Source organism: Varanus komodoensis, unplaced genomic scaffold (assembly GCF_004798865.1).
Source record: "Varanus komodoensis strain SLA01 unplaced genomic scaffold, ASM479886v1 scaffold9, whole genome shotgun sequence".
Lineage (NCBI taxonomy): Eukaryota > Metazoa > Chordata > Lepidosauria > Squamata > Varanidae > Varanus > Varanus komodoensis.
The window spans coordinates 6,254,574-6,279,233 of NW_025336598.1; the positions used below are offsets into that span (position 1 = coordinate 6,254,574).

The 24,660-nt window shown below is 42.8% G+C and overlaps 1 protein-coding gene across 1 annotated transcript in view; it reads left to right on the forward strand.

The window, feature by feature from the left end:
• Window positions 1-352: 352 nt before the first annotated feature.
• MSANTD1 (Myb/SANT DNA binding domain containing 1) overlaps window positions 353-24,660 on the forward strand; it is a 57,900-nt gene continuing 33,592 nt past the window's right edge. The window contains exon 1 of the mRNA XM_044418253.1: window positions 353-606. Coding sequence (XP_044274188.1) covers window positions 353-606 — 254 coding nt within the window. The remainder of the gene's footprint in view (window positions 607-24,660) is intronic.

The window sequence follows — 24,660 nt, forward strand, 5'->3', positions numbered from 1 at the left end:
AAAGTGGTTAAAAGCTTTAATATTGATGGCCTGTCAACTTTGTCCTGATTCTTTGGCTTTCAGTTAAAAGGTTTTTGTTGTTGTAGCTTATGCAGTTGCTCTGTTGCTATGGAAACGTGACATCAAAATGACGTTTCTCTGTTTAAAAGCTTTTAACTAAATTCCTGCCTGTCAGATGTAGGCCCCATTTTGTGCACTCAAGCTTCAAGCTGTTGCAAAGAGGTTTCATGTGTTCTGTTGTCATTCAAATCTTGTAGCTTCATATGCATGCCTTGCACAGAAAAATCCTATACTAAAAACTAAAATCTATATTAAGTGTTCTCTTTTAAAACCCCTTTTAGGTCAATCAGCAATGGCTGCAGCAGAAATCCCCAGTTATATTGTTTCTTCTCAGACTGAAAAGCACAGGAGGGCCAGGAATTGGACTGATGCAGAAATGAGAGGCTTAATGCTGGTTTGGGAAGAATTTTTTGATGAGCTGAAACAAACTAAAAGGAATGCCAAAGTTTATGAGAAAATGGCAAACAAACTATTTGAAATGACTGGAGAAATTCGTCATGGAGAAGAAATAAAGATAAAAATTACTAACATGACATTCCAGTACAGGTAAGCTTCAGTTCATTCCTTTTATTCTGAGATAGATTTATAGAAACTAATCAGGTACTTTCCTTGTTGAAAAGATTTTCTAAAGAAAACCCATAGCAGAAAGATGAAAGGTTTTTCATAGTGCTCTTAAAAATCACTTACCATCACCATATTTCATTCTTTATGTTTTCCTTTTTTATTTTCAATTGTTAACTTAACTTTAGTGGTTGCTAATTACTTATTTGTTAAAGAAGATGCAAAGATAGTATGATTTTGTTGTCTACATTCTCATATTAACTTCCATTTGAAAAAAAAAAAACCTATTGCAGCACAGATTAGTTTCCAATTAATCTACTCAATGTAAAAACTAAATAAGTTAAGGTAAAATGATTTTAAATGGAATCACTCAATGTTGCCATTGCAGATTGAGGTTGTTACACTTCAGAAGACTAAAATATCTTCATGCCTCATCTCTGAGTGACACACTTCCCCCTAACTGGAACCAGCATTAGTAAATGAACAATTACATTTGCAGAAAGAAATCAGTGCATACTGTAAATAAGGGTTCCAAGTGGGGGTGGGGGCAGAAGGCAAATGTATCTCAAGCAAGATAATACAATGTACTTAGTGTGCATCGGAAAGGAAAGTTAGCTTAAGAAAATGAAATATTTGCAGGTCTGACAAAAAAACAAAAATGGTTTCATGATGTTGAGAAGCAGTTTCTTATCTTCTTGATACATGAACTATCAGATCTGCTTTTAGTTGTGGGCTATTTTGAGACAGCATGTTATAGAAGGGAGCTATAATTCATGCATATCCAGTAAGTGGTTCCTTTATTTAATCTTTTCAATGCTCAATTTAGTAATAATCCACAAGTTACTTATGAAAGTCATCCATGTTAGTTTCCTTATTTTTTTTCTTACAGTATCATTCTTTAATAAACAACACATGCTGTAAGCATTTTAAAATTTTAATCTTCATTCTCTGTTTTAGCTTCATCATTGTAAGACTGTGTCCTCTTAAGTTAGGATTAGTATTCTGTATGAAACCTTGAATATTCTCAAAATGGTGTGTACGCATTTACCTGTCACTTTTGGAGAAAAACTCTAAGAGCTTTTGCAGAAATGTACACTAGAACACAGATATTATTATGAACTTAAAGTCTGATAACAAGAGAGTTAGTAGTTGAAGGCCTAGCTTTCTTTCTAAATTGGAATGGCTTCAAAAACAGAGGAAGAGGAGTTGAACATGCTCTGTTTCTTTCTCAGATGCATTTATGCATGGCCAGTAAAAGATATATCCAAATTTCTATCTGCCAAGTCTTGAAAATATAGTTGTTGGTGATTTAGGGCCATCCTCTAACCTTGCCTTTCTTATCCCTTCTCTACTACTAGATCCATGATGAAACTGTAGTTTAGAATGGCATGATGTAAACTGTTCCATTTTTTCCTGCTAGTAACCTTACATTATGCTAAAAATGAAAGCATTAAAATATTTTCTGGCTGATTTCCTACTTTAAATATTCCGCTCTATTTATAGATGCTTATCTGTAATTGTTCATCAAGTTTGAAAGACCTCAATTCATTTGCAAAGAAAGTGAGATATTGCCAAGAGTTCTGCCTTGAACAAGCAGCTAAGGTTCTACAAAGCTTATTAAAGTTCAAAAGTAAAGTTTTCTGCAGGGATTGCATTGCACCTCTCACCTTTGGGTTCAGCAGCACTTGACAATTTGGTTCTAGTTCAGCTTAGCACATGTTTCATAAGGGGTTTGACACATCTGAACTACTTAGTTCTAGTTCATGAGGAAAGACATAAATATCATTATTTTTGGTCACATAAATCATCCATGGCATCTATGGTTCTAGAAGGGTCTTTTTCCTGGGATATATAAATGGCAAATAATATCAGCCTGAGGATTCCTTATCTTCCCCTTTCTTTTTGGCCCTTCCAAAAATGGAAAATAATCATTTTTCATGGATAAAAATAAGCATTATTAAGCATGCATGGAAAAATAAAGGGGGCATTTTGTAGCACTTCTTAGAATTTATACTATCTAATCTTGCAATCGGGCATGTACATAATTGAAGAAGCAAACAATTATGCAAGAGGAATAAAGTGGCTAGTATGTTGAATCAGGTTCTTAAAAATTACTAGGAATCATGGACATGATACAGATCTTACACTAGGCCTACATGCAATATGTATTCGAATTCTCCCTGATATTGGTTTTATGTTCTTGTAGTTCATTCTGGCTAGGATACTATCACATCGGGATTTTCCTCATGTTTGAAAGTGGCTGAGAAGCAATTCAGGTATTGATTCTGTTCCATTTCATAAAAAAACAAGGAGTAGAGTCTAGATTTCAGTTCAACGTCACTTTGACTCCCAGATTGTAAAGTGCAGTGCAGCACAGGTCAAGCCCATTCTAAGCTAATTGGTAAAATATTAACCAAATTGCTAATTCATTGATAATTAATGTCAACAAACGAACAAACCACTGAGCTGTATGGTAAACTGTTTTGCTTTGCTTTTGGAACACGATTATGTTCCAAAATTTATTTTTTATTTGCAATAATTTTATTTATGAAATTTCAACGAAAATAAGCTTAAGAATGTACAGTAAAATGGGGATATCAGAATTCAAAGAGGAAGTGGGAGTAAATATTACATATGATATGTCTGTCACAGTATTATAAATTATAGTGCTGCTGGACTGCTCAAAGTTATTTTATAGTATACTGATTGTTGTGACCCAGGTTCTCCCCTCCTTCACATTTCCAAAACACAGACCATTTTTTGGCTAAAGCTTTTCCAGTAAGCACAACCAACAAAGAATGTCTCTGAGCATGCCCAGAGCTCATCAATGAACCCAGTCTAGTAACTACGTCAAAGCATTCTCCTTTTGAGTACCCTTGGGTCACCTCCCTCTGGAGATGGGAAAAACCTCTCCTCTGACTGTTGCCCCTCTAGTTGGTTGGCCCATTTCTCCCAGCATCGTGTCATGGGGTCAAGAGTCAAGCTAGGCTTGGCTGCCTGCAGCTCTTCTCCCATGCTCCCTCCCTGCAGGTGTAAATCCCGACTATTCTCAATGTTCACCTGAACACCTGGGGAAAGTGCCCTTGAGGTAAAGCCCCTCAAGTTCTCCCATTTCAGTGTCTGAGAATTCTCATTCCCAGGGCACCTCGTCATCTGATGTGTTCATACCGGTCTGACCTGGGAACTCAGGCCAAGAATAACTGTAACTTTGATTCCCAACAAAGTTATAGTTGCAGATGTTCACATCTGAGCAACTGGGCAATGCAACTGTTAGTTTTATATTATGAAAATAAGTACCAAGCAACTTCTTATGTTGAACACATATTTTCCCTTGCATGCTTATTTTTCTGCTTGAAATAGCTGCTCTAAGAATGGACTGTGATCAGGACTGAGACCATGGCAAGGAAGAAGCAAATTTCAACCCAATACTCTGTGGCTTGATTCTGATGAGATCACCCTTCTGAAGTTATTTCAGTTGGAATATAAACTGGCTTTTCATGTCAAAGAAACTTCCTTCCTAAAACACACAGCAGTTTCAGGGTGCAAGGTGATTTTTGTCAGGATTGTGGTGTGGGGGGTAAAGTACTTTTAAAAACCCACAATACTTCACCAGAGTGGCAGCTCTACTCAGCTATTTAAAGTAGAACAATTAACACATAAGGCCAAGCCACACATTTAACATAACATTTGGCCCTGAGTTTTTAAATTTTAGATTAATGATATATTGTGGTTTAGCTTACAATACATTAAGGCTGGTTTGATACTTTAAGGAAAAATGGCAAGCAAGAGATATCGTTCCCTCCCTAACCCTTGCATCATGTAACCATAGAGGGAATGACCAGGAAAATAAAGGAGCACACCCAACCCCAGTTTTGTGCTGGAACTTGTAGCAGCTTTAAAAAGAAAAAAGAAAGTGTGGAACACATGAGGTAGTTGTAGGAGACTGGCACTTATTCCAACCAAGTATATAGTTGAAAAATAAAACTATGTGTTATAGTTTATATAAAACTATATACAGTAATGTGAAATGGTGGGGAGAGGCTGAAATTAAGGCATGCTTAGTGTTTATGACAGAATCTACAATTTACTATTGTTAAAATTCTTGTTTCAACAACATTAGTACAAAACTTTCTTCCTGGATTTACTCACATGTATGAAACTGGGTGCTCATGACAGTATTTCCATGGCCTTCTTATAGATTACTGAGTAAAGCTTTCTTTGAAGGCTCCTAGGAAGATCTATTCAATGAAAACAGTACCACAATTTTATTTTTTCCTGTGTGCAATTCAGGGTGCTGTTTTTAACCTACAAATCTCTAAGCAGCTGGGCTACATCCTCTCCTAAATCCTCCTGAAATTTGTCATAAGCATTTTAAATATAATATAACCAGCGTGATGGGTAAATTGACATTCTTATTGGCAGTGTCAATCCAGACTATTTCCCATCAAAAGTTCACTACTACACATGCAAGTTGGCTATTTGTGTCTGCTTAGTGAATGCGTTAGTTGAGATTGCTTAATGAACTTAACATTTATTGTGTTGATTTCGGCTAAAAAAGTAGTTTGAAGACATTATGATATGATCTTTTGCCTGAAGCTAAGCAGGTCTGGCTGGACCTCTAATATTCCTGCATGGCATACTGGAACTAGATGTAAACTCCTGTAAGGTTCTTGTAGGACAATTTGGGGTATAAGTGCAACAAATACATTCTTTTCTTCTTAATATTAGTTGTCCTAAGTTTTCAGGCCAGACAAGAATAACAAATTAATGAATTAAAAATTCAATATTAGAAACATCTTGAGCTATTCTGTTTCTGTAACATCTTTATGCAATCTAGAACAGACAGTCTTTTTACACTGAAGTATCCTGAATCTTGTTAATTCACTGGCAGTTGATGACTTGAAACAAAATGTTGTATTTTGGGTCCTACAAGGAATGCTCCTGTTTGGTGCTCCAGGAAATATTTTATGCTACTTGGGAAAGGATACTTGTTCTTCACTTGTGGTGTTATTTGCACTCAGGGTGGGTTAAAAGTGTATTATAAAATAGCAAATACATAATAAAATAAGTTGTATTAATTTATCAAATATAAATATAACAATAATAAAATTACAGCATAGCAGAAGCTCCTGGTCTTCAACAGATGGATCAAAACCCACAAGCAGTTATGACAGAAGCATGGCATCACCACCACTATATGTTTAGAGCAGGAGTGAGCAATTTCTGGTTCTCCACTATTTGGACCACAACTCCCATCATCACTGGCCATCATAACCAATGGTAAAGGATTATGGTAATTGTAGTTCAAAATATCTGGAGGAGGTATTCGTACACTGCTGTCCTAGAGGGAAAAACAAAAGATGGGCAGGAAGACAGATGTTGGGTATGCCAGCATGTGCAAGAGATTGAGCCTTCTCAGTGATGGCACTAAACTGAGGAACTCCCTTTCTGTGGACTTGCCCTTCCATTCATAAAGGGCTTCTTCTATTAGCTGAAGTTATTTGCTTACATATCCAAGGACTGCTTCTTTATGCTTGCTAACATGGCCATCTTTATATTGGTTTCTTTCTTGCCTTTCACCTTGGTTCTGTGTCACTTTATGAAGGCATTGCCCTAGAAAGCAAGTGAAGGCACAATCCTATGCATGCTTAGGCATAAACATGTCATACAACTCCCAGCATTCCTGTCTCACAGCTTTCCTATCTAAACATGGACAAGATAAGACCATGAACTTTCATTTTAAATGGCTACCCCACCTCAAAAAAAAAAGGGGGGACCCCACGTTACATGCAGTAGTTGAAGATAGTCTCTGGATCTCAGAAAGGATGCAGACTACCAGCTGAAGCAACCCTGGGGAGCAACTTGAGAGCCCCACCACCTTGGGCAGCAAGGTTCTCAGAACACAGTGCACAAAAGAGATGGCTTGGCAAATACAAAAGGAGCTGCAGCCCCCACCTGCTCCTGTCATGATAGCAGCTGTGAATCAGCAAGGCAGCTTCTAGCTCTCCACATGTGCAATCCCACAGGCTTTTCTTCAGAAATATGGCGTAAACTGACCACACATCATCACAGGCATAGTCTTCAGACCCAGCATAATGCAGCAGCAATGCACTGAGAAACTAAAATGCAGCATGCCACTTCAGACAGAAGGAGGTAATTGAGTGACTAAGGGAGGCTGGAAATTACAGGCTGTTGTTGTTCTAAATGGCCTGCATCCAGAAAATCAGAGCAATGGCAAAGTGTTCATCTAGACCAGGGGTACACACCCTTTTTGGCCCTGAGTCCCCACTGGACAGTGACAGGGGGCTGCATACATGGATATTCATAAAAATACACAAAGAGCCCTGGAACCTCCCAGAGGTTTGGACAGGTGTCTTTTTCCTCTGGTGCATGTTTCATATCCCATTTTGTGCTCAGAGAGCCACTGGGGCTTTAAAAAATATGGAGGCATTCCAGTGGATACATCCACAATTGCAGGTTGTAATGGTCCAGTTCATTTGTCCACCCCATCCTGCCGCTTTGTGTATCTTTGTGTAGTAATCTGCAGATTACTTTGTGTAATCTGCAGATTTGATTATCTTCCCTTGTACTTTCTCATCCAAATCATTAATAAAGATGTTGAAGATCACTGGGCTCAGGACTAAAACCCTTTGGCATCCCACTAGCTACCTCCATCCAATTTGAGAAGGTGCTATTGATGAGCACTCTTTGTATCTGATTGAGCAGCCAATTTTGGATCCACCAAATAGTTTTTCCATCTAGTCCAGTTTTAGCTAATTTGCTGATCAGAATGTCATGTGGCCCTATGTTGAAAGCTTTGCTAAAGTCTAGGTAGATTATGTCTACAGTGTTCCATTTGTCCAGCCATGGGGCTGTCTCAACACATCACTAGCTGGATGCATGAAAGAGGCCATACTCTAGACAAGATTTTCATGATGGGGCAGGAAGATGGTGATCTGGAAGTGAGGGACTTGACTCTAGCCCCTTTTCATGGTCAGATCACTTCCTCATGAAGTTTGAACTCGGGGCCTGTTTCTCTCTCAGCATGGGTATGGACCCTATTTAAATGGTCCTCCTCTGGAGTCTTATGGATCCAGATGGATTCCTGAGGACTCTGGGGGATTTCCCAGTTCATAAGGCTAGCATTCCTGTCGATGCCCTGGTTGATTTGTGGAATAGGGAAATGACCAGGGCAATCGACATGCACACTCCTAAGCATCCTCTCCCATCATATAGAGCCTTCTCGGTACCATGGTATATGCCTGTGCTGCATGCAATGAAGCAGACAGGGAGATGACTAGAGTGGAGGTGGAGAAAACCCCAGGATGAATCTGACCAAGCACATCTTAGAGCTCATTATCAAGCCTATTCTGTGGTTTCTTCTCCACTTCCATTGCATCCTCACAGTGCCATCCAGCCGAGCTCTTCCAGGTGGTGCATGGCCAATTACTTCTGGCCCTAAAAAGGATCCTATTGTACCATCCATAGCTCGCTGTGACAACTTTGCCCAGCACTTTAGGAATAAAATCACTCAGATTTACCATGAGTTGGACTCCACAGTTGATACAGTTCTGGAGCGGGGAGCATACAGAGTGCCATCTGGTCCACCTTCGTTAGATGAGTTTCAATTTGTTGCGGCCTGAGGATGCGGACAAGGTCCTTAGATTGGTCTGACCCACCACCTGTCTGCTCGACCCTTGCCCTTCATGGCTGCTCATCAAAGTCAAAAATGGAATAAGTTTCTGTGTCCAGGAGATCATCAATGCTTCTTGGGGGGGGCGCTATCAGGCCTGCCCTGAAGAGGGTGTCTCTGGACCCAGAGATGGCCGCCAACTATAGACTGATGACCAATATCCCATTTCTGGGCAAGGTGCTTGAGCGGGTGGTGGCGGGACAACTCCAGGTACTCTTGGAGGAAACTGACCATCTAGACCCTTTCAGTCTGGCTTCAGACCCAGCTATGGAACTGAAACTGCCTTGGTCAAACTGTATGATGACCTATGTGGGAAGAGGGACAGGGGGAGTGCTTCCCTGTTGGTTCTCCTGGACCTCTTAGCAGCTTTTGATATGTTCGACCATGGTATCCTTCTGGACAGGTTGGCCTGGTTGGGAGTTGGAGGCACTGCTTTGCGGTGGTTCCAGTCCTACCTGTCTGGCCAATTCCGGAAGGTGATGCTGGGGAATTATGGCTCTGCACATGGCAGCTCTGCCATCGTGTTCCACAGGGATCCATCTTATTCCCCATGCTTTTTAACATCTACATGAAACTGCTAGGTGAGGTCATCCAAGGGTTTGGGCTGTGGAGTCATCAGTACACTGATGACACCCAGCTGTACCTTTCTTTTACCTCTAGTCCAGGTGGGGCACTGACTGTCCCTAACTGGTGCCTGACCAGGGTAAAGGGCTGGATTAGGGCCAATAAACTGAGGCTCAATCCATACAAGATGGAGGCCCTCTTGGTGGGCAGGTTAGCCTTCCAAGTAAGTGATTTTAGCTCTGTTCTGGACAGGGTTGCACTCCCCCTAAAGGATAGGGTTTGCGGTATGAGAGTGGAGTCTCAGGTGACAGCAGTGGCAAGGAGCACTTTCCTTCAGCTTTAGCTGATCCATCAACTGCTCCCTTACCTGGATGAGCACTGCCTGGCAATAGTAACCCATGCTCTGGTAACTTCCTGATTGGATTATTGCAATGCTCTGTATGTGGGGCTGCACTTGAAGACGGTCTGGATACTTCAGTTGGTTCAGAATAGAGCTGCCAGGATGTTGATGGAGACCGGCAGGTACTCATATACAACACCAGTCCTCTGTCGGTTACACTGGCCGCCAATTGAAGTCTGGGCCCTATTTAAGGTGCTGTTGATGACCTACACAGCCCTAAATGGCATGGGTTCAGGATACCTGAAGCAACACCTTCTTCCCTATGTGCCCTCCTACCCCTTGAGTTCTGAGGTGGAGGTTCTGCTCCAGGAGCTCTCCTTGACGGAGATTAGGAGGGTGGCTACCTGGAAGAGGGCCTTCTCTGTGGTAGTGCCTCGTTTATGGAATATGCTCCCCAGAGAGGTTCGCCTGGCACTTTTTATTTTCCCATCATTTTAATGTTTAGATGATTTTTAACTGAGGTTTTATTATCTTAGTTGCTGGATGCTGTGTTGTTTTGTTTATCTTACTCATTTTTCATTGTAAGCCGTCCCCAAATGCTAATGGTGGACAGGTTAGAAATGCTTTTAATAAATAAATAAATAAATCCATGTTGTTCTTTATTAATCACTGCATTTTCTTCGAGGAGCTTGCAGACTGATTTTTTAATAATCTGCTCCAGAATTTTTTCAGCTGTTCATGTCAGACTAACTAGTCTGTAGTTCCTAGGTTCATCTTTTTTGAAGTAGGTGTGTTATTGTTTAGCTGACTATACAAGGAATACATGATCGTAATAGATTTTCAGATTTCTAGAAGATAGACTACTTATTGGATATCTCTGTCAGAACAGCCATACATCAGATAAAAAAACAATTTGTTATTATGGGAATCAAGCACTCCACTGAGCTAATGACCTGCAGTTTATTGTAGCAGAATTTCCAAAATTCCAGAAACTTTAATTTTGAATATATTACTGCCTAACTATTTTCAAACTAATGGCAACATCAGCTAAGAAACTCTTGAGAGAAGTGACAGTGATTATATGTATCAGATAAGAACATTCCATTTCAAGACCTAAACTCTAGACCAGTATAAATGTTAGAGTCAAATCACAGAAAGAGTTTTACCAACAAACACAAGGATATCAAAGCTAGCTATTACTTGGAGAATTGAAGAGACTACAGCAACAAAGACACACTGTGTATTACAACCAGCCAGGCAGAGATGCTCCAAACTCTTGACAAATCAGAACAAAGCAAATAGCAATAAAGGATAACTCAAAATCATAAGGGATGGACGAATACTGGGACATAGCAAAGTACTTCTAAGGAAGACAGAAGAACAGAGAGATGCAATCAATTTGAATGAAGTACAAGCCAAGGGTCCTGCAGGAGTGGATAAACAGGGAATAGTTGACACTGGCCTGTTACAGGATCTTGGATTTGGATAGATATGAGAATCCGAAATTGAAACCCTCAGATTTAATTTAAGCAAGTGTTGGGAAATTCAGATAAATCCTGGTAGAAAAACATTGCTTATATGTGTCTTTGTGTTATAAATACCTGCATCTCTTTCTCAGAAAGCACCAGAATTCCAAGCCAAGACTCTGTGTAGCATTATTATCAGAGCTGCTCCTAAGAGACAAGAACTCAGGGCTCACCTGAGGCAGTTACTACATTCAGTTGTGAAGTTAATTGCATTGAAGTTTTTGTGCTGCTAATTCAGCTAGCAGGAGCTACCTGACCTGACTAATTTATGTTCAAACTGGTAGCCAAGACTGGTAATGACTCCTGATTGTTATGTCAATCTCCTATTATCAACGCCATTGTGTTAAGTCTCCTTTGCAGATCTCTCACATTCTTTTGACTGTATCCCCATTCTTTTGTCATCATCCGCCCTGCTGCTGTGTTACATGACTGAGAACTCTCTGTATATATTCAGAAACACTCCGTGTATGTTCTAGAAACTTGTAGTTGGTTTCAGCCTCTACCTTGGAACATGCTGTCGTCAGTTTACTCCAGGAACTGGTCTTATCTCACCAATAAAACTGCTGAAATTCAAGACAATTAGGTCTACCCTGAGAACCTGAGTGTTCATTCCTTGCGACTGGAATTCTGGGACTCTGATGCAAGGAACTGGCAATTAGCAAAGCCATGTCAGTCCAAGTTCAAATCCAGCAAATTCAGAAAGTGCAGTGTCAGAGAAGGATTTTGCAATAGAAATTGTGAAAGGCAGTCCAACATGACTTAGAGGGGTCCAAGAAACAGCAATGTCAAGGGAAACAAAATAAGAAAAGAGGGAAAGGCCTAGGAAGTGAGGTAAGGCAGTGTTTCAGGACCTCAGAGGTCTCTGTTGAAAGGATATATATTGGAACTTCCAGAGTCCTGCCCAAGATTCAACTCTACCTTATCAGAAGCCCGTGTAAGAAGTTCTTAAACTATTCATAAGCAGCTCTCTTAAACAAGCAGGAGTCCTTCACCTGGCCACCCAAGATTGCTAGGGAAAGGATCTTCTAATTGGGCCAAATGAGTTCAAATCTCCGGGGCCTGATGAACTTCATGCCAGAGTCGTAAAAGAGCTAGTAGAAGGATTCTCAGAACCACTATTTATCATCTTTGAGAATTCATGGAAGACAGGAGAAGTGCCAGATGACTGGAAAAGGACTAATAGAAGAGTTAGTTTGACCTCAATCCCTGGAAAAATTCTAGAGCAAATTATAAAGCAAACATTCTGCAAATGCCTTAAAGACAATGCAGTAATTACCGTATTTTTCGCTCTATAAGACGCGCCTGACCATAAGACACACCTAGTTTTTAGAGGAGGAAAACAAGAAAAAAAATATTCTGAATCAAATGTGCACATAATCACAGCACATTCCCCATCACTTCCCCATGGGCTGCACATCTGACAGACTTACTGCACACACATATTTGCTCTATAAGACACACAGACATTTCCCCTTACTTTTGAGGGGGAAAAAAGAGCATCTTATAGAGCAAAAAATACGGTACTAGAAGCCAACATGACTTTCTCAAGAACAAATCTAATTTCATTTTTGACTGGATACCTCCCAGATGGACTGTGGGAATGCTGTGGACATAATCTATCTAGACTTTAGCATTATGAACATAGTATGATATCCTGTGATGTGGTTAGTTCTGCCTTTACCTTGGAGCTATACAGCTCTCAGTAGCTGAATCGGTGGATCTAAGTCCCAGATTCAGCCGATCACTGGAATACACAGAAAGACACTGAAGGTACTACATTTCATATTACAAGTGCCCAACTGGGAATCAATACCATCCATATAGAGTTAGAAGGGACCATAAAAGTCATCTAATTCATTCCTTTTCTCAGTGCAGGATAGCCACAGCTGCAATATACTTCCTCTAAATCCCACACACATTTTTGGTTTACTTGGTAATCCTGAAACAAAAATCACATTCCTTGGGTTAATGTTGCTGCATAGTGCCTCACTTCTTCATGGTCTCTGTTCAGCACACATATGGGCTTTGCTGCAGAGAGCAAGACCTTGATTGGAGAAAAACTTCCGTAGCTCAGTGTCATGGAGTGGGCAGGAGCCCAGCCCCACCACCCCACCCCATCCAAGGCAGAATAAAGGGGGGCTCTCATCCAGTCCCTCAGTTTTTCTTTGACCATGCTTGAGTTGCTTCACCGATCAGACCTTCTGCTCGATCCTTATCTGCTCACTATCTTTTCTCTCATCTCCATCTCTCCTCTACAAATAACAACAACATTTCACACTTACCTTCCTCCCCATTTCTTATATTCCTTCTTGGCTACTGCCACATGAGGCCCCCACCATGTCTCCCTTCTCTCCTCACCTACCACTCCTGCTTGGAGAAACAAGGCCTCTTTCTTTCTCCCTCTTGTGCCTCATGTGCACTCCATTTAGTGCCACACGGCCAACCCGGCCCTTCACTACTGTTCCTCCTGTGCGGAGGTCCACCTGCCTTCAACTGGCACTCTGGCAAAGAGCTCTTACCACTGTCAACCCTCCAGAGGCTGACAATCGTTCCACTGAGGGATCATCCAAATGGGCGAGGACCTCAAGGAAAAGGCCTGCCTCACTGGAAGAGGGGCCTTTGGGACCTGTGGCTGCTGCCTCCAAGAAGAAAAAGTGCTGTGCTGCAAAGGATCCTACCCCCACCAGCACTGGAATCCTCCCAGGATCGCCCTCCAATACTCAAACTGGGGATCCCTAGATGCGACCCCCATGGTCCTGGACTTTCTGGAGGTGTGCACCCTGCCTGCAGCAAGGAAATCAGTTGCTCGTGCCTGAGCCCTTGCTGGCGCATGGCCCATCACCCACGTCGACCACAGATGCCACTCATTGTGCCTCCTCCTCCCCAAGGGACTGGCCACAACAACTGCCACCCATGGGTGCTGCCTCATTGCTCAGGGGTTGCCTGGGATGCTCACCCTCACACCTGCCGGATTGGGGTGACTCTTCATCATTGTCACCAGCCTCCATCCACTCCAGCATGTCTCCTGCTACAACCCCAAGAGCCCTATGCAAGAGGAGACTGTGTCCGACCGACTTTGACTCTGGCTCCTTGGAGGCTCACACTGCACCTGGGACCCCGGCACAGGCTCTGTGCCTTGCACTGCCAACTCCACCACAACCGCTCCACGGAATGGAGCCCTACCTCCTCTGAGCACCTGGCACCCTCTGAGGATCACCGCAGGGTGCATGTGTAGAATTGTGACCGGCTATGGGAACGTGCTGAACAATCATGGCACACTGAGGAGCCAGGCCATGGGCACAGGGCTTGCAGCCGGGATCACCATACTGCAACTCTTAAGGGACCTTCTTCCTGCTACCACCAGGCCTCCCTCCCACAAGGAAACTGGCCATGATGCCAACCCACGGGGCTGGCCTCATGCCTCCTGATGATGCCAGCCCAGCAAGGACTCTGTCTCATGGCTATTCCCAGGAGTGGCCTACAACTGGCCCTCCTGCAAGCACCACAACTCTCACACCCCTTCCCCATCCTGCCATGACCACTCACCAGCTCCACAAGACCATTTAAGCCGGAGCCATTACCATTGCTGCTCTCCTTCTCGAGGTTCAGGTCAGAGCCATTCCCCAGTTTGACATGCTCACCTTCCCTGGCCTCTGTTCACTTCCCAGATGGGCAGGCCCTAGATCAGGACCTCTCTGTGTCACCTGGAAAAGGGGCTGGTTCTTCTAACATTCTCTGTATGGCAGAGGACCTAGACATTCAAACATATCACCCACCTGAACCTGGTCTACAACACCCTGGGCCCAGGGGATGCTTTCCCCATGTTCATCCCTGCGCTCCACGCAGCCCAGCAGTCCTGGAAAGGTCCTGCGGGTTCACTGGCCTCCTCATGCAAGACTGACTCTGCCTGTAAGGCAACCATAAAGACATTCCCTCTTCTCCTCCAACACCCCAAACCTAACTCCATCATTGTGGAGCCTATGAAGGGAACATCCTGGAGGTATTAGTCCACTCTTGCGGACAAGGAGGGCTGCCACTCGGATGTTATGGCTGAAAAGGTCTACATAGCCACTGCTCTCTAACTATGAGGCAGCTATGGCGAGGTACCAGCATGTCCTCTAGGAAAAGATGGGAGACGTGGTAGATCAACTTCCAGACCACCTTTGCAGTGTTGTCTGCCTCATACACACAGAAGCAGAGAACCTCTCCAACTCGAGGCAGCTCAACACCACATCGACTCTTACAGCAAAGCTATGATGGGTGCCATAGCCCTGTGCCACCCTGCATGGTTCCATTCGGCCTCCCTCCCCCCAGAGACAAGGGCCTGTATTGAGGACCTACCCTTTGACTGTTTATTGCTCATACAGATGGGACTATAGACTACCTCCACAAGGTATGTACCACCTCCAAACACATGGGGTTTAGGCAGAACACACAGCAAAGGAGGTGGCAGGGAACTCCTGCGGCCCTCAGTTGCCACTCCTTCCCTGAACGCTCTATGCACCCTCAAGTACTACCCTCCATCAACCTCGCCCAATGGCTCCCATGTAAGCACCAGGACACCAGGCACAGATGCAGATGGTCCAGTTCAGGCAGCCCCCCCCCCAGCTCCCCCAACTTCACATTCCACCTGACTCAGTTCCTCCCAACATGGGAAGGCATTACTTCAGACTTGGGTTCTCTCCATCATCCACAGGGGGTACAGGATAGAATTGATGCTCTGCAACCATTAGGCCATTCAGAACCACGCCACCCTCCCCCTCCCTCCTGGCCAAAGGGGCAATAGGCAATAGTACCCCCCACAGCATGCAGAGACTTCTACTCAAGGTACTTCACTGTGCCTAAGCACAATGGAAGCCTCAGGCCAATCCTGGACCTCTGGGGTCTCAACAAGTTCATCACCCCAAGAGATTCAGAATGGTCACACTTGAAAGCATTCTCCTCACTCAACCAAGGGGACTGTTTCCCCTCCATCGACCTGAAGGATGCCTACTTCCATACCACTATCCACCCAGATCACAGGCAGTTCCTACACTTCCAAATAGGCCAGGAAGCTTTCCAATTCTTTGTCCTCCCTTTTGGCCTGCTACTGCCCCCCACCCCCATATTGTCATGAGATGCATGGCAGTGGTCTGCACCCATCTCAGATTCCAGGGCATCCAGATATACCCCTACCTGGACGACTGGTTCCTAGCAGCCCCCTCCAGGAGGACCTCCTGAGCGTGCTGCATACTACATGCTGCCTTCTGCAGGACCTGGGACTTCTCATCAACAATGACAAATCTGTTTTTCCCCCACACAGTCCATCCTCTTCATGGGGGCTCACCTGGGCTCCACCCAAGCCAAGGCCTCCCTTCCACAACTATAGGCCCTTGTCTTGTTGGCCATGTCCACCAGGACTGCAGCACACTCCACCACCCACACTGTTCAGAGGCTGGTAGGCCTCATGGCCACCATGATATCAGTGCTGCAGCTCACACACCTTCCTATGAGGCCCCTCCAACTATGATTCATGGAAGCCTTTGCAGTAGATGAAGACCCCCACACCATCCTCTTGTCCCTACCCCAAGTAGTCAGGCAGTCCCTCTGCTGGTGGGGTATCTTGCCAGCCTCACCAGAGGCATGCCCTTCCTCCCTCCACCACTATCAGGACAGATGCCTTGAACACAGGCTGGGGAGCTCAGTCTTACTTTATTAGTTCTGTTATGACATTAAGTATTGTATGATTTGGAACAGCTGTGATCTGAGCATACCAAATAATAAGAACAAAGTCTTTACTAAGCTGCATACACTGAGAGTGGGCTTTGAATTTTGCCAGGAAATTCTTCTGCTTTAAGCAGATAAAAATTGGATGTATAAGACTTAGAAGAAGGGTGTCTGCATAGCTTCAAAAATTAGTAAAATCATGAGAGGTTACTGTGTTTATTCACAAAAGATGCATAGTTAAATTATATACTTTATTTTTGCCCAACCAGGCTGATATATTAATTCTTTCTGAATTGTCCAGAACTATCGTAGATTACTCCTTCATAGATCACTGCCTTGTTGTGGCGAAGGGGCTTGTGTAGCTCAATGAAGCTATGAGCTATGCTGTGCAGGGCCACCCTAGACGGACAGGTCATAGCAGAGAGCTCTGACAAAACGTGATCCACTGGAGAAGGAAATGGCAACCCACTCCAGTATCTTTGCCACAAAAACCCCATGGACAGTATCAAAAGGCAAAAAGATATGATGCCAGAAGATGAGCCCCTCAAGTCGGAAGGTGCCCAATATGCTACTGGGGAAGAGTGGAGGGCTAGTACTAGTAGTGCCTGAAAGAATGAAGTGACTGGGTCAAAGCTGAAAGGAGACTCAGTTGCTGATGTATCTGGTGGTGAAAGGAGAGTCCGTTGCTGCAAAGAGCTATACTCCATAGGAACCTGGAATGTAAGATTAATGAATCAAGGCAAGCTGGATGTGGTCAAACAAGAGATGACAAGACTGAACATGGACATCTTAAGAATCAGTGAACTAAAATGGAGAGGAATGGGTGAATTTAATTCAGATGACCATCAGGTATACTACTGCGGGCAAGAATCCCTCAGAAGAAATGGAGTAGCCTTCATAGTCAATAAAAGAGTAGGAAAAGCAGTCCTGGGATACAATCTCCAAAATGACAGAATGATCTCAGTTCGAATCCAAGGAAAACGATTCAACATTACAATAGTCCAAGTGTATGCCCCAACCACTGGTGCTGAAGAAGCTGAAGTTGACCAGTTCTATGAAGGCCTACAACACCTCCTAGAATAAACACCAAAAAATGATGTCCTTATCATCATGGGGGATTGGAATGCTAAAGGAGGAAGCCAAAAGATAACTGGAATAACAGGCAAGTTTGGCCTTGGAGTACAAATTGAAGCAGGGCACAGGCTGGTAGAATTTTGTCAAGAGAATACGATGGTCATAGCAAACAACCCAAGAGACGACTCTACACATGGACATCACCAGATGGTCAACACAGAAATCTGATTGACTATGTGCTCTGCAGTCAAAGATGGAGAAGCTCTATACAGTCAGTAAAAACTAGACCAGGAGCTGACTGTGGCTCAGATCATGAGCTTCTTGTTGCAAAATTTAGTCTTAAATTGAAGAAAATAGGGGAATGCACTAGGCCACTCAGGTATGACCTAAATCATATCCCTGATGAATATACAGTAGAGGTGACAAATAGATTTAAGGAATTAGATCTGATAGACAGAGTGCCTGAAGAACTATGGATGGAGGTTTGCAACATTGTACAAGAGGTGGCAACTAAAACCATCCAAAGATCTCTTCAAGAAAATTCGAGATATGAAGAGAACATTCATGCAAAGATGGGCATGATAAAGGACCAAAATGGCAGGGACCTAACAGAGGCAGAAGAAATTAAGAAGAGGTGGCAAGATTACACAGAAGAACTATACAAGAAAGAGCTTAATGTCCCTGATAACCACGATGGGGTGGTCACTGACCTCGAGCCAGACATCCTGGAATGTGCAGTCAAATGGGCCTTAGGAAATCTGAGCAACAACAAAGCTAGTGGAGGTGACAGTATTCCAGCTGAGCTATTCAAAATCATAAAAGACGATGCAGTAAAAGTGCTACACTCAATATGCCAGCAAACTTGGAAAACTCAGCAGTGGCCACAGGATTGGAAAAGGTCAGTTTACATTCCCATCCCAAAGAAGGGCAATGCCAAAGAATGTTCAAACTACTGCACATTGCACTCATTTCACATGCTAGCAAAGTAATGCTCAAAATCCTACAAGCTAGGCTCCAGCAGTATGTGGACTGAGAACTACCGGAAGTACAGGCAGGATTTCGAAGAGGGAAAGGAACTAGAGATCAAATTGCCAACATATGCTGGATCATGGAGAAAGCAAGGGAGTTCCAGAAAAACATCTACTTCTGCTTCATTGACTATGCTAAAGCCTTTGATTGTGTGGATCACAACAAATTGTGACAAGTTCTTAAAGAGATGGCAGTACCTGACCATCTTATTTGTCTCTTGAAAAACCTATATGCGGGTCAAGAGGCAACAGTGAGAACTGGGTACAGAACCACTGATTGGTTCAAAATTGAGAAAGGAGTTCAGCAAGGCTGTATACTGTCACCCTGCCTATTTAACTTATATGCAGAGCACATCAGGAGAAAGGCTGGGCTAGATGAATCACAAATTGGAATTGAGATTGCTGGGAGAAATATCAACAACCTCAGATATGCAGATGATGCCACTCTCATGGCAGAAAATGAAGAGGAACTAAAGACCCTCTTGATGCGGGTGAAGGAGGTGAGCACAAAAGTTGGCTTGAAACTCAACATTAAGAAAACTAAGATCATGGCATCTGGTCCTCTCACTTCCTGGCAAATAGATGGGGAAGAAATGGAGGTAGCGACAGATTTTATTTTCCTGGGCTCCAAGATCACTGCAGACGGGGACTGCAGCCGAGAAATTAAAAGAAGCTTGCTACTGGGGAGGCAAGCTATGGCAAATCTAGACAGCATACTAAATAGCAGAGACATCACCCTGCCAACAAATGTGCGTATAGTCAAGGCTATGGTTTTCCCAGTTGCAATGTATGGCTATGAAAGCTGGACCATAAGGAAGGCTGAGCACCAAAGGACTGAGGCTTTTGAATTGTGGTGCTGGAGGAGACTCCTGCGAGTCCCTTGGACTGCAAGGTGATCAAACCGGTCAGTCCTAGAGGAGATCAACCCTGACTGCTCTTTAGAAGGCCAGATACTGAAGATGAAACTCAAATACTTTGGCCACCTAATGAGAAGAAAGGTCTCCCTGGAGAAGAGCCTAATGCTGGGAACAATAGATGGCAAAAGAAGAAGGGGACGGCAGAGAATGAGGTGGCTAGATGGAGTCACTGAAGCAGTCGATGTGAGCTTAGGTGGACTCCGGGGGACCCCCGGCTCCAGCCGGCTCTGCTCACAACATGCCCACCATGTGCATGTCCAGCCTATCCTTAAACACCCTCACCGATGGGGCCTCAACCACGTCTCGTGGAAGCCCATTCCAAAACCTCAGGGTCCTAACCGTCAGGAAGTGCTTCCTGGCATCTAAATGGAACCTTGGTTCCCTGAGCTTTGCTCCATTGGAGCACGTCCTTCCTTACTCTGCATGGGAGAAAAAGGTCACAACCCACCTCCATGTGACATCCCCTCACATACCTGTATTTCGCCAACATATCCCCTCTGAGTCTCCTCCAGGCTGAAGAGACCCTGTTCCCTTAGTCTGATCAAATATGGCATCCCCTGCAAAGCAGTCACCAACCTTGTGGCCCTATGTTGTACTAATTCTAACCTGGCTATATCCTTCCTGTAATGAGGGGCCCAAAACTGAACACAATACTCCAGTTGTGGGCGCACCAGAGTTGAATAGAATGGTTAATACCTCTCTCGATCTAGAAGCCACACTTCTGGCTATGCAACCAAGGGTGGCGTTCACCCTCTTGACCACCGCATCACACTGCTGACTCATGTTTAGCCTGCAATCAACCAGCACCCCGAGGTCCCTTTCACAAGTGCTGCTCTCCAGCCACTTGTCCCCTAACGTGGACTTATGCTACCCATTCCTATGCCCCAAGTGCAAGACCTTGCACTTATACACATTGAACACCATCCTGTTGTCTCCTGCCCACTCCCATAGTCTTTCCAGAGCCTTTTGGATCTGGAGTACCTGCTCTTCAGTTGTGGCCACTGCCCCAGTTTTAGTATCATCTGCAAATTTGGTCAGCAGACTGTTCACCCCTTCTTCCATGTCATTGATGAAAAGATTAAACAGGATTGGCCCCAGGACAGAGCCCTGGAGGACACCACTTGTCACTGGCTGCCATCCAGATAATTCCCCACTAATGATTACCCTCTGCTTTCAGTCAGTCAACCATGCCCTAATCCACTAGACAGTGCTTTGGTGTTTCTCAGTACTCCTCAGTTTCTCCACCAGGATATCATGGGGCGCTTTGTCAAAGGCCTTGCTGAAATCCAGGTAAACCACATCCACTGCATCCCCTCCGTCTAGCCACCTCGAAACCTTATTGTAGAATTCCACAAGGTTTGTATGGCAGGACCTGTTTTTGTGGAAACCGTGTTGTGTGGCCTCTAACCTCCCTTCCCTATTTAGCATCACTAGATCTCTTGCTATTATGAGCCTTTCTGTTGTTTTTTCCTACAATGGATGTAAAGCTAACTGGTTTGTAGTTCCCTATGTCCCCTGTACTACCTTTTTGAAAATTGGGACCACTGAAATGGTTGTCACTGTTAAAAAGAGCCATACTGAATTGAACCAAAGGTTTCTGTAAGATAGCATTCTGTGCACAGAATGACCAATCAATTATCAAATGGTAAGATTCCAGGACTTCCCTGTAAACTGGTATTTAGTTGTTTTGGCCCACTGACCGCGCAAAGCACAAAGACCCTGATTACTGGTTTCCTCTTAGCTTTTTATTTTTAAAATAATGTTAATTAAACTCACAAAAATACAATTAATATAATTAAAATGAACATAATTAAACATTACTAAGAAATATAATTAAACAATACTGCAATACCAGTGCTACCTCCACCAGGACCAACAAATCAAGTCACTTAATGTGCGATCATTTATTCATTCAGGTTGCCCCACTTCCCTTCCAGAACTGCATTAACTCTTAGAAACATAGAAACTGAGTGAGTCAGAAGGAGCCTCTTGGGCTATCTAGTCATTTTTTTAAATTTTATTTTTTATTTACAAAAACTACATCAAAATTATACAAATAACATAAATTACATAATACATAGACTAAAAATGCATAACAACATAGGCTAAAATATACATAACATCATAAACTGAAACTATACATAACAACATAGTGCTCCCATCACCCTCTGCTGTAAAGCTTACAAAAGATCACCACTAAACTCTGTGCCTCTCCAAAAATACAGTGAATCTTTTGCTGGATATTTCCCTTTATGTTTCTCTAATACAGGGGTCCTCAAACTCTTTCAACAGGGGGCCAGTTCACTTTCTCTCAGACTGTTGGGAGGCCGGACCATAGTTTGAAAAAGATATGAATGAATTCCTATGCACACTGCACATATCTTATTTGTAGTGTAAAAAAACAGGAAAACACAATGCAATATTAAAAAGGAAGAACACTTTTAATCAACATCAACTTATTACAATTTCGATGGGAAGTATGGGCTGCTTTTGGCTAATGAGATGGTCAGTGTCCGGTTCTGTATTTGTTACTGCCAGTCATAACAAGTGATGCAAGTGTGCATCAGTTAGTCTGGATCTGGTTGGAGATTTCAGATGTTTCACACAGGAAAAGGTCTGTTCACAGACATAGGTGCTTCCAAAGATGGTTGCCATTTTGAGTGCATGGTTCCTGAGATTAAGATACGTCTCAGAGGGGAGAGTTCCATAGAAATTAGTAAGGCTGCTTGACTTTCAGAGAGTCACAATTCTGTAGTTCAGCCAGTTTCATTTGGTACATCGGGTCAACAATTTCAACAGAAAATGGGTTCCGAAAAAGCTGTATGTCCTGTGCATGGAGATGAAGCTCTTTAAATCTAACTTGGAACTCCATCTGAAACATTTTCAGTGAATCAAAACGTTTTCTTTGGGAATGCAACTGCTGGTTTTTTCGCCAACAGGTTTTGAGTTGTGGGGAGATGGCAGTTTTCCTCCACTTGTTTAATGAGGAGGTCTAATTTTACTTCAAATGCTTTCACATGTGAATGGATATCACTGATGAGCTTCCCCTTTCCTTGTAGTTGCACATTGAAACTGTTGAGTAGCTCTGTTACATCTGTTAGAAAGGCAAGGTACCATTCCATTCTGCATCTTTGAGCTCTGGTACTTCTTTGGTTTTTGAAAGCAGATAAGCAGAAACCTGTGGAAGTAAGTCATAAAAATGTTTCAAAACCCTCCTTCGACTCAGCCAATGGACTTCTGTGTGGTACAGAATGTCTTCATAGGCAACATTTAGCTCAGACAGAAATTCCTGAAACTAACTGTGGTTTAGTGCATGATCTCTAATGAAGTTAACACAAGATACCACAATTTTCATGACAGAGTCCCACTTCAGTGATTTACAACACAGCGCTTGTTGGTGGATAGGTAGTGTATGGCTATTGGATGCAAATGGTTGTGTTTGTCCATCTCTTGGTTAATGTGTGCAACCACTCCTTACATAGACCCCACCATGCTGGGAGCACCATCAGTTGTCACACTGGCTAGTTTAGCCCAATCCAGCTCCAAATCATTCACAGTTTGGTGAACATTTTCACAGATATCCTCTCCTGTTGTTTCTTTGATGCTTTTCAGTGCAGCAAGCTCCTGTGTGACTTCGAAATGATCATTTGTCCCCCGAATGAAAATTAGAAGTTGTGTAGCATCACAAACATCATTGCTTTCGTTGAGTGCCAATGAAAAATAGCAAAGTTTTTTTTGAGGAGTTTTGCAATTGCTCATGCAAATTGTCTCCCATTTCTTTAATCCTCATGTAATTGTAGGTTCTGAAAGACTCACTGTACTAAATAAATTGGCCTTCTCTGGACTCATTTCTTTGGTAACAGAAAGAAGGCATTCTTTAACAAATTCTCCCTCTAAGAATGGTCTGCCAGTGCTTGCTATTAGCTTGGCAACTTGAAAACTTGCTCGCAGTGCTGAAATATTGAGCTGCTTCTGCTTCACAGAAGTATTTTGCAGAGTTGTCAATCCATTTTTCAGTTTTAATATTTTATCTTTTTTCACTTGTCCGACCAAACTATATTTATCTTTATGTTGAGTTTCATAGTATCAACGCAGATTGTATTCCTTGAACGCAAGCACTGAATTCTGACATATCAGACAAACAGCTCTTTCCTTGTACTGCACGAAAAAGTAGACATAAGTCCACTGTTCTTAGAATATCCTGCACTTGGAGTCAATTTTTCTTTTTCTTGACATAACAGTTTCCTAGGGATTAAAAATTGCTGTTACTAAAATACCAATAAATACAGCACTAGGAAAAAAATATACCAGTACTGACACCCCAGAAGCATGTCCACAGACACAGAATCAGTATGGTACTAACACCACAGAAACGTGTCCACTGCAACACAGTGAGTATAAAACTGATACGATTAGGACCATTTCTGCAGAGAACAATCATAAGCTTATCGTGAGCACAGAGCTCTTTTACAATTATGGTAGTGTGATCCACAGGGGATCACTTTTTGGAAAACAATGGACAGGTGAAGCGATCTGTTGTGCTCTGTCTAATTGTGAATCTAAAAAAGTATTCAAAAGTGCAATAATCAGGCACATCAAAATCTTTTTATCCATAATATCACTAATTTCCTTAAATATCATTGCCCATATTTTTCCATTTAATTTTGCACAACCACCACATAGGATAATAAGACCCTTGTTCTTTTTTGCACCTCCAACAAAGAGGCATTATTTCAGAATTAATTCTGTTTAACCTTATTAGTGTATTATACCACTTCCAAATTACCTTAAAACAATTCTCCTTTACTCTGATCAACATACTCTTTGTAATTCTATTATTCCATAGCTTCAGCCAGTTTACTTGACTAATATCTTTACTGATATCATCTTGCCAACTTACCGAAAGTCTACATTACCCTTACTGCCCTTCTGTGAGCATTTTATATATTACTTGTAATTCCTTTCCTATTACTACTATCTTCCTTCTCTGTGATATCTTCCAGTTCTTCAAATTTAGTAAATTTTCTTATTTCACCAAGTATTTTCCTCATTTCCACTACCCAGTTTTGTAACTGAATCATCTTCCAACCCGAACCCTTCAATTCTGCACATATCTGACCCATTTTCTCTTTATTATCCCAACTTTTTAACCAGTCCTTCAGTCCAAATATGTTCTGTTCTCTTAGTACTC